Source organism: Oratosquilla oratoria, chromosome 39, assembly GCF_046742065.1.
Source record: "Oratosquilla oratoria isolate Oo_2021 chromosome 39, ASM4674206v1, whole genome shotgun sequence".
Classification (NCBI taxonomy): Eukaryota; Metazoa; Arthropoda; class Malacostraca; order Stomatopoda; family Squillidae; genus Oratosquilla; species Oratosquilla oratoria.
In genome coordinates this window covers 18,103,751-18,121,325 of record NC_134815.1, presented here as the reverse complement: position 1 = coordinate 18,121,325, position 17,575 = coordinate 18,103,751, and the positions used below count along the sequence as shown (strand labels likewise).

Here is a 17,575-nt window from a genome sequence, read left to right as displayed (position 1 = left end):
GAAAGAGGATTTGTGGATAAGTTTTTTTCAGTATGACAGATATATGATAAGTTTATGGCAAAAATTAGGGATGTTCTTTAAGCATTTATAGATCTGGAGAAGATATATGACAGGGACAAGAGGAAGGTATTGTTAGATATGTTGCAGATTTATGGGCCAGAGAGAATGGGCCACTGCACTTGTGGCTGGGTCAGTGGAGGGTCTAAGGCAGTTAGTGATGGAGTTTGGAAAAATATGTGATAGGAGGAAGTTGAGAGTAAATGTGGATAAAAGTAAGGTGATGAGATGTACAAGGAGTGAGTGTAGTGGTAAGTTAGAGATAAGCACTAAAGGAGTGAGGTTACAGGAAATGGATAAATTTAAGTATTCAGGGTCACATATAGCAGGGAATGGAGAAGTAAGGCTGAAGGTAAAGGTGTGGGAAGCGAGTAAATGTCTTGAGGGCATGAAAAGTATCTTGAGAAATGGGTATCTGGGGAAGGATGCAAAGAGATGATTATATGAAGAGGTGATTGTGCTATGACATTGTAGGAGCCAAATGATGATTCAATTTAACATTGTACAGTCCACCCTACCAGGAGGCTAGGGCAGTGCCCTTTACTGAGAACTTTGTAGCATGAAATTCAATGAATCATGCCCTTGGTCCAACTTGCTGGTGGCAGGGTTTGAACTGCCATCACCTCAACCTCTGCCCCAAGCAGCAATGATCTAACCTGTTTAGTCAGTGACCATCTTATAGGCCATGGCCCAAATACAAACATTTTTGTTTGAAAGTAACCAATAACTTACCATGACAAAAATCCATCAATAATCAAATCCATCAACAACAAAAATGTAAAAAAAAAAAGGGTGTATTGTACTATGTTGTCCTTCACTCTTTTCTGATAGTAACACAAATCTCTTTACAGAGTAACTTATGGGCTGAACTGGTGATTGTGGCCTTTTCCTAGTAGCCAAAGATCGCCCACATGAGAGAACCGAAACAATGGTTTGACTGCTTGTTCATATCACTTCATTATATGTGATGTCCTTCTATCAAAATTCAATATGAAATGATCCAATTCCATGAAGAAGAGATTGCTATTACAAATAAATCTAAAGGCTATGACAGGGAAAAAGTTAAACCTTACTGTGGACTGATTTTTGTTCACACTAATCCATACAGACAAATAAGACAAACACTTACTGCTCCTGGAGAAGCCCGAGGGGGAACAGCAGGAGGGGCTCCTAAGAAGCCACTTTTACCTGTAAAGCCAGACCAAGGTGAAACAGCTCAATTACAAATCAATATTTAAATTACAGCTACTACTGTCTTACAATTATCACAGTAATCAAAAAGACATACATTATAGGACTATTGTGTTCCTTCAAAACTAAAGGATATATCATAAGAATCATACCAAAGATTATGACAACAATTCCTTGTATATAAATCATATCAAACAACTATGAAATGTAACATGACTTACCTCTTCCTAATCTCATACCATTTGTAAATGGGACACATGCAACAAAATCAAATGATAAACACAATCTAATTATCAACAGAAATAAAATATTGTCTCATGTTTACCACACAAAACTACAAAATTATTTAAGAAAAACAAACAAGGCAATCCAAACATCCTGAAATCAAAAGAAATTTGACAGCAATGAACAATAATTTACTTACTCATAATGATAATAATAGTTGCCTCCAATTTCAATTATTAGAAACCTATAGTCCTACAGCGGCTGACAATGGTGCCTGGGTTCTCTCATAGAAACTCTGGACTGGTGGCTATGTTGTATTAGTGCTGAACAGTTTTCATGTCACTGACTAACAGTAGTAGGAGGAGGGGTGTAGTCACTAGTTGTCAGCTCTCATTATGTGAAAAGGTGGAGGAAAATAGTCAAAGGTGATAGAGAAAACTTAAGCCCAGTCCAGAGAGTCCCAGCCCCTTCAGGCCACCCCAAGATGGTGGTGAGGGTGTTCACAGGTCCTGAAGATGGGTATTTTTCTTTGATGTCTGTCTTACACAACCATCACATGCAAGTGCCAACTGTTGGTCCCTATACTTACTCATTGTGATACAAATGAAGACATCCCTACTTTTTTAAATGAGTATCTTTCTTATCCAATAATACATTTACCTCTATACATATCCTGAACTTACTAAAATGATTGCTACTCACTAAATTTGTTGAGATCAAGTGAAGAAGAGCGTGTGTGTGTTTTGGAGGGTCTTGGAGGAGGAGGAGGTGGGGGGTCCTTCTTGCCAGGTAAAGAACTGGCAGGTAAGCTGGGCATCATAGGCAAGCTAGTTGGACCATATAAGCTGTAAACATCAAAACTCTCTGTAAACACGAGACACTACACAGAGGATAAAATGATTTTTCCTTCCTATGATTGCCAATACAGATTTTAAGGAAACCAGAGTATGAGATACACCATTCTTGCACATCCTACAAAGATAATATAGAGGTTCACATCCACATTTCACTACCTACAAGTATACCCATAAAGAGAAAATAGAAATATTCCAAAATATAACCTTATGAACAGTAACAAGTTGTACCTAAATAACACCCAATGATTATATCTACATGCAGTAATCAAAACACTATTCAATGATCAATACATGCTAAGTTGGTGGTGAGGAACCTATCCCAGATGGTGCATAGCTGTAGCCAAATCTGTTACTTCTGTCCTATTCACTTAGACTGTTTAGAGAGGTCACAGTCATTGCCAGGAATCGGAAAGTAGTGCCAATTGTTATACCTGGCTACAAATTTGCACATGGTTCTATCTTGAGCTATATCTCTTTATTCTCCAGTTATCATAATCTCAAATTAATGTACTGTTCTATCTTGGGCTATGGAACTTTTACAGCTACTCCAAGTATTTATGAAATTGTACTGAATTCTGTATTTCTTCAGATCCTTTAGTCTATCCCAATTGACATTCAATGCTGCTTGGTGAATGTTTGCAGAGCTGAGGCAGTTGACATCAGCACAGTTAGATGGGTTCATCAATTCCGGAATGGCAACAGATGTGACAAACCACACTCCAGAAGGCCATGCAAAGGCCCCTGCTCATTGCTGGCAAAAGTGCACTCAGAAGGGGGTGATTACATGGAAAGATACATTCTGGAGCAAAAAGGTCTACTCATTTTAATGGTGCTGCTACTGTTTTCATAGCTCCTCAATTTTTTGAAAGATGAGTAAAAAAAAAAAGGTGTTACTTTTGGAACTACCCTAGTATCAACACCCTAAATCTTTCTTCTCTTTTGCCTTTGTATTGGATTCACTTCCCAAGGAATACTTTAAAGATAGTCTTTTCAAGTTTTTGCCCATTTCCAATATTCAGTGTAGAAATTAATTTTCCATTCTTGGCTCAATGCAAATATAGTATCCTGATATTTTTGTAAGAGTTGACAGTCCTTCACATTCTTTGCTTTTTCCATGATCTTTGAATCATCTGCAAACATCTTAGCATAGTTTGTTATAGCTTCCATCATGTCATTCACATATATAAGAAAAACGGGTCTTAGCACTGGTCCTTATGGAACTCCGCTGGTCACTGCCCTCCAACATGATGACTTATCCTTTAACACCTTCTTCATGTATCTGCCCTTCAGATAATATTTTATTCATTTGTACAGTTTACTTCTTTGCCCTCCAATATGTTCCAGTTTCCACATAAGTAAATTGTAACATACCTTATCAAAAGTCTTCTCTACACCAAGATACATGGAGTACACCCAGCCCTCCTCCTCTTGCCGCACATTAATCACTCTCAAGTAAAAGATTAATAGGTTCAATACATATGAACTTTCTGTCAGAATGTTAATCTCAGAATATTTGAACCATCAATCTTTAACATAATTTCACTGTTAAGCTGGTTAGAGATATTCCTGTAACTCAGTGGTGTCTCCTTACTTTCACCTTAGTGAACTGGTACCACATTAGCCCTTTTCCAATCCTGTGGCACTATTCCTTTTCATGAACAAACAAGGCTAAGAATCTTGTCCATTAACTGTTCTCTACATTCTTTAAGCATCCAGTTAGAAATCCCATTATGTCCTCAAGCTTTTTTTTTATCCAACTGTCTTTAAATATTGAGAACTTCCCTTACTTCTACATATTTTCTAAACCCAAATTATTTATCACTTTTCCTCTAGAAAACGGCTTTCCTGTGAAGACACTTTGGAAACTTTCATTCATTATTTCTACTTGATCTGAAACCTCCTCAAAAACCTTACCACCCACTATGTGCTAAGTGATTTCTTACGTGCATTTCAATTTCTTATTGATGAACAAGTAAAACAGTTTCAGTTCATCTTTGTATTCATCTATTATACCCCTTTCAAAATTTCGTTCTTCCTCCCTGCAGATTCTTGTATATTCAATTCCAGCTTATTTGTATGCTTCCTTTGTTCTAGCATATTTGTAAACTTCCTTTGTTCTATTGGTTCTTCTTTTCTCCATTTACCCCAAGCCACATCACCTGGGTTTTTCAGCTATCTCACACATTTTGTTGAACCAATTTTGTTTCTGCTTCTTCCTTCCACAAATCTTTGCCAAATGTTTGCTCACTCCTAATTTGTAAATGTAAAGAATGATTTCATATTTCTTCATACTTCCAGAGGTATCATAGTAATGTGAAACAGTTTCTATAGTACTAAGATAGTGGGAAAAGGGGAAGAAATAACAACTGTCAGCTCTCCTTAGTTGAAAAGGTGGAGGAAATGCAGCTGGAGTGGAGAGAAAGAGAAATCTTGAGTACAGTCTAATGATTAAGTGTCAATCCCTTGTGGTTACGACCTCCAAATGGAGGTGAAGATGTTAATAGGTTTTGAAAATGGGTGTAGGAAGGCAATTCTCTTTGATATCCATTTTACAGGACCACCAACAGGTCCCTAGAATGTATTACCTGTGTAATTATATTCATAATAACCATATGTTGTTTCAACTGCAGATATGGCTATCATCCCTGCAAGACACACATTGAAAAAGTTCATAAACTCATCATCATAACACCAATTTTCTCAAGACACACACCCTATTTACTGTCAAAATTCAATAACTGAGCCCATCTTCAATAAATACCTTTGATCATCTGGAGGAGTACCTAAACTTTGTGGAGGAGGGGGCAGTCCAACAACACCTGAACCTGCAATAATAGTTGATGGAGAGAACTCTTAACAAAAAATATCATATGTCTTGCTAATTAACAAATTAAAAAAATTAAAATAAAATAATACATACATACATACATATACCAAAGGCTTTTTCCCCCCTTACAAGGGAAGTAGCCAAAAAGAAAAAGGCATAAAAACCATTCCCACCCATTCCATCCCTAAATACACTCCACTTCCCTCCACCCTCCCTCTTATCTTGGCACCTCCTGGATGACGGGTCATCCCTGCATCTCGTCCACTGCCCTGGGTCAGGCAGTGTTGCAAGACACAGCACATCCACAGCAAGGCCGCTTCATTAAATTGGCAATGCCCCCCTCTCCATCCCCTTATGCAGAAAAGGAGAAGATGGGGAGAAATCCCTTCAGGCTGCGTCAAATTTTTCTCACACATACTACCTCACCCCTCATTCCCCCACCCATTCCACCTCATGCATCACAACATCATCCATATACAACCATTCTCCATTCACCCCTGTCTTCTGTCCTCTCCTGTCCATCCTCAACAGACATTCCCCTCTTCCCCAAAGCCCCCTTCACCCCATCCATCCATCTCGTCCTAGGTCGCCCCCTTATGTTCACTCCCTCCACATCTGCCTTATATATCTCTTTTATTTTACTAGTCTTTCTTCACTCATTCTTTCCATGTGTCCAAGCCATCCTAATACTCTTTCATCAACCCTATCTCCCAACTCCCTTTCCACCCCTGTTCTCCTCCTCACCTCCTCATTTCTCACTCTATCTAGCCTAGTAACCCCCATCATACTTCTCAGACACCTCATCTCAAACACATTCAAACTCCTTCTCTTTTCCTCTTTTATGTTCCATGTTTCTGCCCCATACAGTGCTGTTAGCACAATCACTCCCTCATACAATCTCCTCTTAGCATCCATTCCCAAATGTCTATTCCTCATTACACTTTTTAATCCACCAAGGCATCTACTTTCTTCTCTCAATCTACATTCTACTTCCACCTCCACTCCACCCTTTCCTGCCACATTTGCACCCAAGTATTTAAAACTATCCACTTCCTCCAGTCGTTCTCCCTTATAATAATAAAATAAAAAATAAATAAATAAAAAATAACTATACATAGATGCACAACATTTTAAACAATAATGATGTCATACATACATACATATACCAAAGGCTTTTTCCCCCTTACATGGGGGGTAGCCAAAAAGAAAAAGGCATAGAAATCCCTCCCACCCATTTCATTTCCCATATATTCCACTCCCCTCCACCCTCCTCCTGGATGACGGGTCATCCCTGCATCCTGTCCACTGCCCTGGGTCAGAAGCAGTGTCGCAAGACACAGCACATCCACAGCAAGGCTGCTTCATAAATTCGGCGACCCCCCCTCTCCGTCTCCTCATGCAGAAAAGGAGAAGACAGGGAGAAATCCCTTCAGGCTGTGTCAATTTTTTTCCATACATACTTCCTCACCCCCCATCCCCCACCCATTCCCCCTCATGCATTACAGCCTCATCTATACACAACCCTTCTCCATTCATCCCTATCTTCTGTCCTCTCCCATCCTTCCTCTACAGACATTCCTCTCTTTTGTAAAGCCCCTTTCACCCCATCCATCCATCTCATCCTAGGACGCCCCCTCATATTCACTCCTTCCACCTCCGCCTTCCACACTTCTTTTACTAATCTTTCTTCACTCATTCTTTCCATGTGTCCAAACCATCCTAATACTCTTTCATCAACCCTATCTCCCAGCTCCCTTTCCACCCCTGTTCTCATACATACATGTCACATACATACAAAAAAGGTAAAAATCTAAGTAAAATTGACAACTGGCTTATCTCCCACTTTTCTCCATTTTCTTTAACCATCTCCAATCCCTGACCCACTAGCCTTGCATTTACCTCTCGCACCACCCTATCCATGTATATAATAATATAGATGAGTAAATTACTTAAATAAGTATAAAATACAATTACATGCACACATATATATATACACACACCTGAAAGAGACTTTCCCTTTACATGAGTGGTCACCAAGTCAAAGCATACACCTATATTAATCAACAAAATCCATTCGACCCCACTTCACACCTCAGGGATGTGGGGTCACCATAACACTACTTACAGTGAGGTAAAGTCTACAATGCAGCAAGACAGCTCCATCTAATCAGCAACAACCCCCCTCCTCCCCCAAACTCTATTCCCTCATAAGGAAATTAGAAAAGACAAAGGGAAATCCCTTCAGCCTGTGTCAAAATATCATTTACAAATAATTACTCCCTACTCCCTCTCCCCATCCCCTGGTCCTCCTTTCTTTGCCTCCCTGTATCATCTAATCACAGCCATTCTCTACTTACCCTTATATCCTGCCTTCTCTCTTCCTTACCCAACAGACATTTCCTTCTTACTAAAAGCCCCTTTCGCCCCATCCATCTCATCCTCAGTCATCCTCTCAAGTTCACTCCACCCACCTCTGCCTTTCACACCTCTTTTACTAATCTTTCTTCACTCGTTCTTTCCTCTACATTCAGCAATTCTCAGAAATATTTTACCTACTTCCCCATATCACCTTTACTCCCACTATCATCTGCACCATTTATCTTTTTCTTTCTAACTGACTAACACCCCCACACTCTCTTCATTTCAAATAAATATTAAATTCTTTTAAAATTTCTCCATCGAACTCATACTACATTTTACGTCTGCTCTTCTCTTTGCCTCCCTAACCTCTTAATCCACTTACAATTAATCATAAAACAAACAAAAAGAAAATCCCTTCAGGTGACATCATCAAATCATAATCTCCCTCTATTCACTACTATCTTATGTATTTACCTAGTTGTATTATACAGGAAGAGAGCTATGCTCATAGTGACCCGTCTTTGTATCTTTCAGCATTAAGTTTGATCTTAAATTCTTAAACAGTATTTGTACTTGCTCTTTCCTGCTCAACAGGTACATAATATGCATACAAACCAAAATTACATACAGTAACAATAAATGCACATTTAAACAAAGAGATACAGCAGGATCTAACTTGCTGCATAGTACATACCAGCAGGTTTTCTTGGTAGGGGTCTTTGTATGGCTTTGACATCTGCATCCTCTTGAGACTTCTTTGGACTCCATTTGACATCCCCTAAGAGCTGCACAGGGTCAGGCATGCTTGGTGCTGTGTTAGCAATTGGATCGGGGCTTAAATTGGCAGTGCTATTCTCAGTCTCTGGGGCTTCAAGCCGTTTTGATTCTGGGGTTAGTCTCACAGGTTTGGGATGAAGGATTTTAGGATCCTGGCAGTTGTAGAAGATTATATATGTGTATAAGTACATGGGAAGACTCAGTAACAAATAAATAACATGGATGAAAATATTACATAAACCTAAGCTATGTGCAACCAAGTATAACAAAAAATAACCATTACGACAAACAACTAAGCAGGAAAATAGTACATAATACCTGAGACACAGAATATTCAGAATAATTTTTCAGAATCTATTCATAAATCATTTTCTACAATAACTACAGATACAGTTGCAAGTTAGTACTTCAATAATTAGTGCAATTTTAATGATAACAACCACAAAAGCAAACAAAGCTCATTCTATCTACAATTACAAAATCAAAGACAACCAACACTGAATTTCAAACTTTACCTGTTCAACTGCAGCTTTTTGAAAGTCGAAGTTGACTGGTTTTAATCCTGGAGATGATACTGTGCTGGTTGGAGAGTCTACAAACTTGGTCCACTGAAAAATTTGTACATGTATCTGACTCCAGGCAAACACTGGTCTCTTTATCAGACCCCAAACATTGGTTCTACAGTCCAACTTCAATGATTCATTTAGTTCCTATATGTATGTAAACAAATGATAGTATACAAGCTTGAATCTGTTCTGGTATAAAATGTGTGTACCTGAATCTATGTGTATGTCTGAAAACTACAAGTTGTAATTTTCAATCGTCCATAAAAAAAAGAAATGGGAAAAAAATTATATCATATATATATATATATATATATATATATATATGTATATATATCTATATATCTATTTGGGGTAAAAGCCATTTAGAATAAATGTTCTGTTAAAGTCAACAGCAGTTAGCATTGTTCAGTTTGCAATTTGCTTTCTCACTTCTTTTTACAATATATCGGTCTTCGCTGATCAGGGTACTAATTAGATTTCCAAAATCCATAGTTGTTCCCTTAGAAACATCTTTCAGCCATCTATTGCCCATCTTCAGAAGTTGAATCTTGTGGTGATAGTTCAGGTATAACTATGTGCTTGGTTGACATAGCTATTAATTAATATGGTTCATGCACATTGGGTAAGGTGACCCTTGGGAGGTAACATTTTTATAGTGTGTTCATGAGGCAAGTCTTGGTGGGTTGTTGGGAAAGGTAATACTTGGGGAGGTAACTCTGAAGACAATATTTGTGTAGTAGGTTCACAAGATGAAGTTCTGTAAGTTGCTGTTTGTTGTGTTTGTCCAATTTGCTCACATAATGGAGCTCCATGTGTTGCTGCTTGGGGTCTTCTTGCTGAGGAGAGAGTTCTTTTGGACATTTGTTGAATATTTATAATAGGGTTATGCACATATGCTTCCATCATTCTTAATCTTCTGGTGTCAGGTTCTGTGAAAGATAATTATTTGGTCTATCATCTGCTTTCTACTCAGTGCATACCCATGGGTTCTGTTGTTATGACAGTGCACTACTCCATCCTGATAGTATGCTGTGATTCTTTTAGATGGTGTAATGATAATGAAACCTATATACCTCATGGGTAGGCAATTGAAGTCACCAATATTGGAAGTGCTGTATATTGGTATACTAGGTTTATATCCTGAAGTATATTTGTTGGTGGACAACAGCTGTTCTTCTTAACTGGGTTAGAGGTTCATCTGGATATGTAATAAATGATGAACTTAAGGTGTGCATCAGGATTGGTGGGTTGGACATTATGAAGGATGATGTCTCTCATGGCTTTCTCATCTCAAAGAAACAACAGCAGATTTTAGAAATCGACTTAGTACCCTAATCATTAAAAACTGAAATAAATAAATATATATATATATATATATATATATATATATATATATATATATATATATATATATATATATATATGTCAAGGGTCTTATAAGGGAGGTAGTGAAGTCAAAGGTACACACAGCGTCAGCCTTGTTGTTTATATATGGTGTGGCAGGGGCTGTGCATTCGTTGTGAAATGATGTAGGTCGTAATTGTATCTCCGCTTAACTTTTTTTTTTCTTTTCTTTTTTTCAAAATGGAAACCCCTAAAGCTAAAGACTCAACTAAAAGAAGCCTGGAAGAAACAAGAATCGAAACACCATTAGGGGTAGTAAGAAAAAAAATCATGCTTCCCATCAATACCTAGAGAATACCAAAGGTTAGACGTAAGTAGATTTTCCAGTTTTGAAAGAGAAGGCAATGGATTACTTAGAGTAGAGATGGATAGAGAACCCAGATACAGGAATATAATGAGGAACAGAGATTTAAATGACATCGTAGATGAACTATTAGAGCTTAAGGGGGTACGCGACACCTGGAGGTCATTTTCTAAACTATTTAGAGTAAAGAGCTGAAACTTCTCAGGTAAATAGGTATCCATGTTGCCAACATTTTAGGTGAAACAGAATGATGTATGTACACATGTACACATGTACGTATACCAGTAGCGACATTTAAAAGTGCACAGCACCATAATACGTAGACCAATTTGTTTTATATTTTGGCTATGATTAGTGAGTAATTGAACAATTTCCTTTATACTTTTGCATACAGGCATTTCAATTTTAATGTCCGGCAAAAATCGTGAAAAATAATTTTTTTTTGGTCGTTTCCATTATTATTACTCCGAACTCTTTCATCCTATTCAAAATATTCGAACGATCGGCCCTAGCAGTTACTAAAAGTAATATTCCCTGTAAGTTTCATCTAAATCTGATGTATTTTATATTTTTTATGATTAAAAAAAAGTGAAAAAATATCGAACGGAGATATGGCAACTTGAAATATAAATATATCTGTACCTTGCTTATAGTTTCACCAATTTGACTGATTTTTTCATGGCTTAATTCTTATTATATAATGAGTAAGTACAGTAAAAATTATCAACATATTTTAATTATAAGTACTTTAAATACTGAAAAACTAAAGTATAAGTATATCACAGTAGTGACGACGCACAGACGACACCATCATATAATTTGCTTTTTTGCACCTTTGGCAGTTTCTTCATATGAAACCTCACTGCTGGGGGTCTTCAGGGTATCTAAATCATTGTAAAGAGGTTTATTTTCCAGCAGTGGGCGCCTTCTCTTTCCTCATCAGATTCCCCTCACCAATCTATGTTGGTAGGGCACCCCTTCCAGCATCATATGATGTCCCTTCTTCTCTCTTCTTCCTGTATAGCCTTGATCTTTTTCCTCTTGCTTTCTTCTTTCGATTTAATCTTCCTCTTTGAATTGTTTAGTCTAATGTTGTCCTTTACCTCTGTCACTGTCACAGAGGTGCAGGTGAGGGCAGTGGTGGAGTGAGAGGTGGTGAGGTCTTGGCTAGCTGTCTTTGACTGCTGTTTTTTGTCATTGTGGATGTTCTTTTGTTCTTTTTGCTACCCATGATGACTGTACTAAAGAGTAATATGTACTAGCTAAAGTAATAGATTGCAATGAGAGCTCATGAGACATGCGCATTTTTCCTTTCAGAGCTAGCCGGTAACTGACGCTTAGCTTCGCTCAAAGTTGGCAAAACTTCTCCCTCCACCTTCCGCCCTTCCCCTCCACCATCGTACTGGCCGTTGAAGCACTGGGCGAGCGTAAATTCAATCAAATTTCAACGTTATTTGCTGCGCCTGAAGGTCCTAAGTGGCACGCCTCCTTCTAGTGTGGGTTGCGCCTTTAACTCTGTCCCTTTAAACCTCACCCAAGACCTTTAAATTGCGCGCGGCTGGAAAATTATTTGTCGGGATTTATTTCTAAATGGTATACGAACATTTTGAACACAGTTTTGAAAAATGCCATATCTTGACCAAATTCACCCCCCCCAGGTGTCGCGTACCCCCTTAAAAGCGAATACAAGATTATACCAGGAAGTATCAAACCTAAGAAAAGCTAACAAAGAGAACAATAGGGAGATAGACGAGTTGAAAAGGGAATTAAAACAGCTTAAGGGTGATAATGAGAGGCTGAAAAGTGAGGATAATAGTAGGAACGAGGCTCTGAAACAAGAAATTAAAAGTCAAATGAAGGAAGTGACTGAAAAGGTGGAAGAAAAATCAAGGAGAATGACCTACAGGAAATAAAAAAAAACAGTGGAAAATTGAACAGGAAAGTCAAGAAATATCCCTAAACAAAATAATGGAACAACAAGTAAAAGATAATACCAAAGAAACTGTAATTCAGATTATTAAAGAGAGAAGTAACCTAGTTAGGGACACAGTGGATAGAAAAAGGTGTATAGTAATCTATGGCATTAAAGAAAAGCACAATGTACCAAGATATCAGAGGGAAAAGGAAGAAAAAGAGATTGCCAAAGAAATACTAAAAGAGTTACAAACAGATGAGTTAGGCTGGGACCGAGAAATCGAGGAAACCCATAGAATGGGCAGGTACTCTAAAGATAAACAGTATAGACCACTAAAAGTTAAACTTAGATCACAATCAAGTGCAGAAGAAATATTATCTAGAACAATAAGATTAGCAAATAGCGAACAGTACAAAAATATATGGATAAAAAAAGAAATGAGTGAGGAAGAAAAAGAGAAAGAAAAAGAACTTAGGAATGAGGCGAATGAAAAGAATGAGAATAGAACTGAAAAAGAAAAGGAGGAGTTTTTTTGGAGTGATAGACATGAGGCTGAGAAAAAGATATATAGGGAAAATGGAAACAAAGAAGACAGAAGGGGAGGAGAAAAGAAACTAAAAATAGCTTATACAAATATAGATGGAATAATCTCAGGAATAAACGAATTAAACAATTATCTAGTCTCAGAAGAACCAGACATAATGGGAATTGTAGAAACCAAATTAAAGTACACCCTAACACCCCACACTGTGGGACAAGGTGTATACAACTGTTGGACAAAGAATAGAAAGAACAAACAGGGCGGAGGAGTTCTAATATTGACCAAGAAAGATTTGATTGTAACAAATATAACTGAAGGAAAAAATAATGTAGAATCAATTATAGTACAAGTCGAAGGTAAACAAATGAAGAAAAGAAAATTTGCAGTGGTATATGTACCTCCTAAAACACAAGCCTGGACAGAAAGGGATCATTCCGAGTTACTAGAAGATACAAAAGATGAATTAATTGAAACACTGAAAGATGGAGGAAATACAGTAATTATGGGTGACTTTAATTCAAAAGAAATATTCTAGGAAGAAATGACAGTGAAGGGGAGAGAGAAACACTGGGGCAATGTACTCCTTGACTTGACCACTGAATACACAATGACCCAGTGGATTAAAGAAAATACTAGATACAGAGGAAATGAAGAACCCTCAAAATTGGACTTAATACTTACGGCAGAACCTGATTATTGAAAAAAATTATTATAAAACTCCGATAGGAAAAAGTGACCACATACTAATAGAAATGGAATTGAAAGAACAAATGGACCAAAGCAAAAATGATAAACATAGAATAGGAAGACCTATGTATAACAAAACAAACTTTGAGAAACTGATAACATTCTTTCGCAATGCAAACTGGGAAAAATTCCAAAAACAAAGATACAGGGATAGAAGAAAAATGGAACATATTAAAAGAAATTTATAATGAAGGAGTGAACAAATATGTACCACAACAAAAAATGGAAAGGCATACATAAAGAGCTGGTACAACAAAAGATGTAGTGAAGCTAAGGAAAAAAAGAGACAAAGCTTGGAAAAAGTGGAAAAGAGATAAGAAACAAAGCAAATGGCAAACGTACATCAAACTAAGAAACGAATATGTAAAAATACGCAGAGATGAGAAGAGGAATTATAAAAAAAAGATAATAGACAAATGTAAGGAAGAACCCAAACTATTTTACAAATATGTAAATGGAAAACTGAAAAACAAACAAGAAATGGAAAAACTGTGCCAAGATAAAAAGGAATATACAGAAGAACTGGAAATGGCTGAAATTATGAACAACCCCTTCAGATCAGTATTCACAATAGAAAACTCGCCTAACAGTGTAGATAGAGAGAGAGAATTATCCCCAGCAATGAAAGAAATAAACGTAACACAAAAAGAAATCAGTGATCAAATTAAAACCCTTGATGTCAGAAAATCACATGGCCCAGACGGAATTGCAAACTGGATACTGAAGGAATGTATGGAAGAATTAACTGACAAAATATATAATATAATTAAATCTTCACTTAAAGAAGGAAAAGTACCATTGGACTGGAAAAAGGCAAACATTGTACCAATTTATAAGGGAGGTGATAAAGAAGATCCATCCAACTACAGACCGGTCTCACTAACAAGCACAATAGCAAAAATTTGTGAAAGAGTTGTCAAAAACAGATGGGTTAAATACCTGGAAGAAAAATCTATACTGAACCCAAATCAACTTGGATTCAGACAAGGGAGATCATGTATAACGAATCTGATCTGCTTTTACTCAAGATTAGTAGACATAATACAAGAAAGAGATGGATGGGCGGACAGTGCTTTTCTGGACCTGCAAAAGGCATTCGATAAGGTACCTCATAGGAAATTAATAAATAAGATAGAATCAAAGGGTGGCATCAGAGGAAAGTTATTGGAATGGATGAAAGACTTCCTGATTGGGAGGAAAATGAGAGTTGTAATTAGAGAAAAATTCTCCAACTGGGAAGAAGTAAAAAGCGGTGTCCCGCAAGGATCGGTACTGGCCCTGATCATGTTCGCCGTATACATTAATGACATGAATGAAGGCGTGGAGTGCTATATGAATTTTTTTGCAGATGATGCAAAATTACTTAAGAAGGTAAAAACGGAAGAGGACTGCAACTCATTGCAACAAGATCTGGACACGATATGGAATTGGAATCAAAAGTGGGAAGTGAAATTTAATATAAAAGAAATGCAGTATAATGGAATTTGGAAAGAGTAAAAACAGAATATCAAAAGATTACAGAATTGGAGAAGAAAAAATAAAAAAAGCAAACTCTGAAAAAGATCTTGGAGTGATGATTGGAAAGGACATGAAACCTGATAAGCATATAAATAAAATATTCGGAGAAACCTACAATTTATTGAGGTCAATCAAAGTGGCATTTACTTATATGGATGAAGAAAGGATAAAGAAAATACTAACTACACTAATAAGACCAAAACTTGAGTACGCAGCATCACTTTGGACACCCAGTACCAAAAAGAATATTAAGAAACTAGAAAGATTACAAAGAGCGACAACCAAACTAGCACCGACTCGCCGAACTAACATACGAGCAAAGACTATCCAAACTGAACCTACCAACTCTGGAACAAAGAAGAGAAAGAGGAGATTTGCTGACTATCTACAGAATAATGAAAGGAATGGAAGTTTTAGACAGGAACAACCTGTTAGTGTGGGACAACGGTAAAACGAGAGGACACGGAAAAAAACTGAAAAAAGATAGTTATAGAAAAAACTTGAAAAGGAACAGTTTCCCACACAGAGCGATTAATACATTGGACAAATTAGACAACAAAACAGTATGTGCAAACACTATACAAGATTTTAAGATAAAACTTGATGCGGAGAGATACAAAGACGGGTCACCACGAGCATAGCTCCTCTCCCGTATATTACAACTAGGTAAATACAACTAGGTAAATACACCCACTCCTCTCCACCCATTCCACTCCCATCCACCACCCTGGTTTTCTTCTTATCTTAGCTCCAAAGGGATTCCTCCCCGTCTTCTCCATTTCTGTACAAGGAGATAGAGAGGTGGGATCACCAATTTAATGAAGTGGCTTTGCTGTGGATGTGCTGTGTCTTGCAACACAGGGCAGTGGGCAATATGCAGGGATGACCCATCATCCATGAGGACCCAAGATAAGATGGAGGGAAGGGGGTAGATGGGAGTAGTGTATGTGGGGATGGAATGGGTGGGAGTGGTTTTTATGCCTTTGTTATTTTGGCTACCTCTTATAAGAGGGAAAAGCCTTTGGTATATGTATGTATATATATATACATACATATATATATATATATATATATATATATATATATATACACATATATACACACACACACACATATATATATATATATATATTATATATATATATATATAAAACTTAAACCCACTCTCGGAGAAAGATAAGCTGAGATACAGAGTAAACCGTATATTATAATACTTCTAAAGGTCAATGGTCACCTGATGCCATAACTAGTATGGCAGTTGACAAGTTCATCTCTACAGGACGTAACGTCCGACCTCACTCGGGGCAAGTGACCTGAGGCTTACTGAGTTCCCCAATGTTACTTCCTCCTCTGTATATAACTCCTTGTCTATGTACCCTATAATTGTAACTGCTGAAGAGGACCACAGTCAGTGGTCGAAATATATGGTTTACTCTGTATCTCAGCTTATCTTTCTCCGAGAGTGGGTTTAAGTTTTATTTTATTCGTGTGTTATGACACCTACGTTACTTGATATATATATATGTATAAATATTTATACATGTGTATATATATATTTATACATATGTATATATATATATTTATACATACAATATATATATATTTATACATACACACACACACAATCAAAGGCTTTTCCCCCTTATAAGGGAGGTAGCCAAGTCAAAAGGCACATATCTACTCCATTTCACCCTGTCTGGGGTATTGGCTGCATGTTATTGTGGGGTTAAAAGTTGCTAAGTAGCATACAGCTGATAATTTAGGGTCTATATGGGGTGTTCCTATGGACCAGAGCCACACATCATTTTGTCTGTGATAGAGGAAATCTCTATTCATGGAGAAATGATGATACTTTATCACGCTGCAACTGTCACTCTGTTATGCTGTCCCCCCACTCTTGATACTGTCCTGCACTACTTCTCTGAATGTTCATTTCCTTTTTTTTTTTTCCAAACCCTGTAGTGGGAGAGAAGAATACTGCCACCATAAAAGGTGACAAAAACGGGATGGGGTAGGACTTGGACTACTCTCTGTAACCCCAAAATGAACATTCCTAAAAAAAAAGCAAAGGCATAAAGAGGGTCTAGGAGTTTTCCAACTAGAACCCTAATGTTTAGGTCTTTTAATGTGCATAGATGGAGAGTAAAAGGGAAGAGATAGGCAGTATGTTTGTGAGGAGAAAGATGGATGTGTTGGCATTGAATGAAACTAAGTTGAAAGGAAGGGGCGAGTTTGAGTTTGGGGGTGTAGCTGGGTGTCAGGGGTGAAGAGAGGACAAGGGAGAG

General features: G+C 37.4%; 1 protein-coding gene across 6 annotated transcripts in view; it reads right to left on the bottom strand.

The window, feature by feature from the left end:
• Reps (RALBP1 associated Eps domain containing) overlaps positions 1–17,575 on the bottom strand; it is a 145,944-nt gene that overhangs the window by 24,644 nt on the left and 103,725 nt on the right. For 5 of the 6 annotated variants that reach the window (XM_076176616.1, XM_076176617.1, XM_076176619.1 and 2 more), the window contains 5 exons: positions 8,811–8,903; positions 8,213–8,447; positions 5,092–5,155; positions 2,176–2,318; positions 1,187–1,245 (listed from right to left, as the gene is read on the bottom strand). In XM_076176616.1, the coding sequence (XP_076032731.1) occupies positions 1,187–1,245; positions 2,176–2,318; positions 5,092–5,155; positions 8,213–8,447; positions 8,811–8,903 (594 nt within the window). The remainder of the gene's footprint in view (positions 1–1,186; positions 1,246–2,175; positions 2,319–5,091; positions 5,156–8,212; positions 8,448–8,810; positions 8,904–17,575) is intronic. The other variant, XM_076176620.1, reaches the window with a different exon arrangement.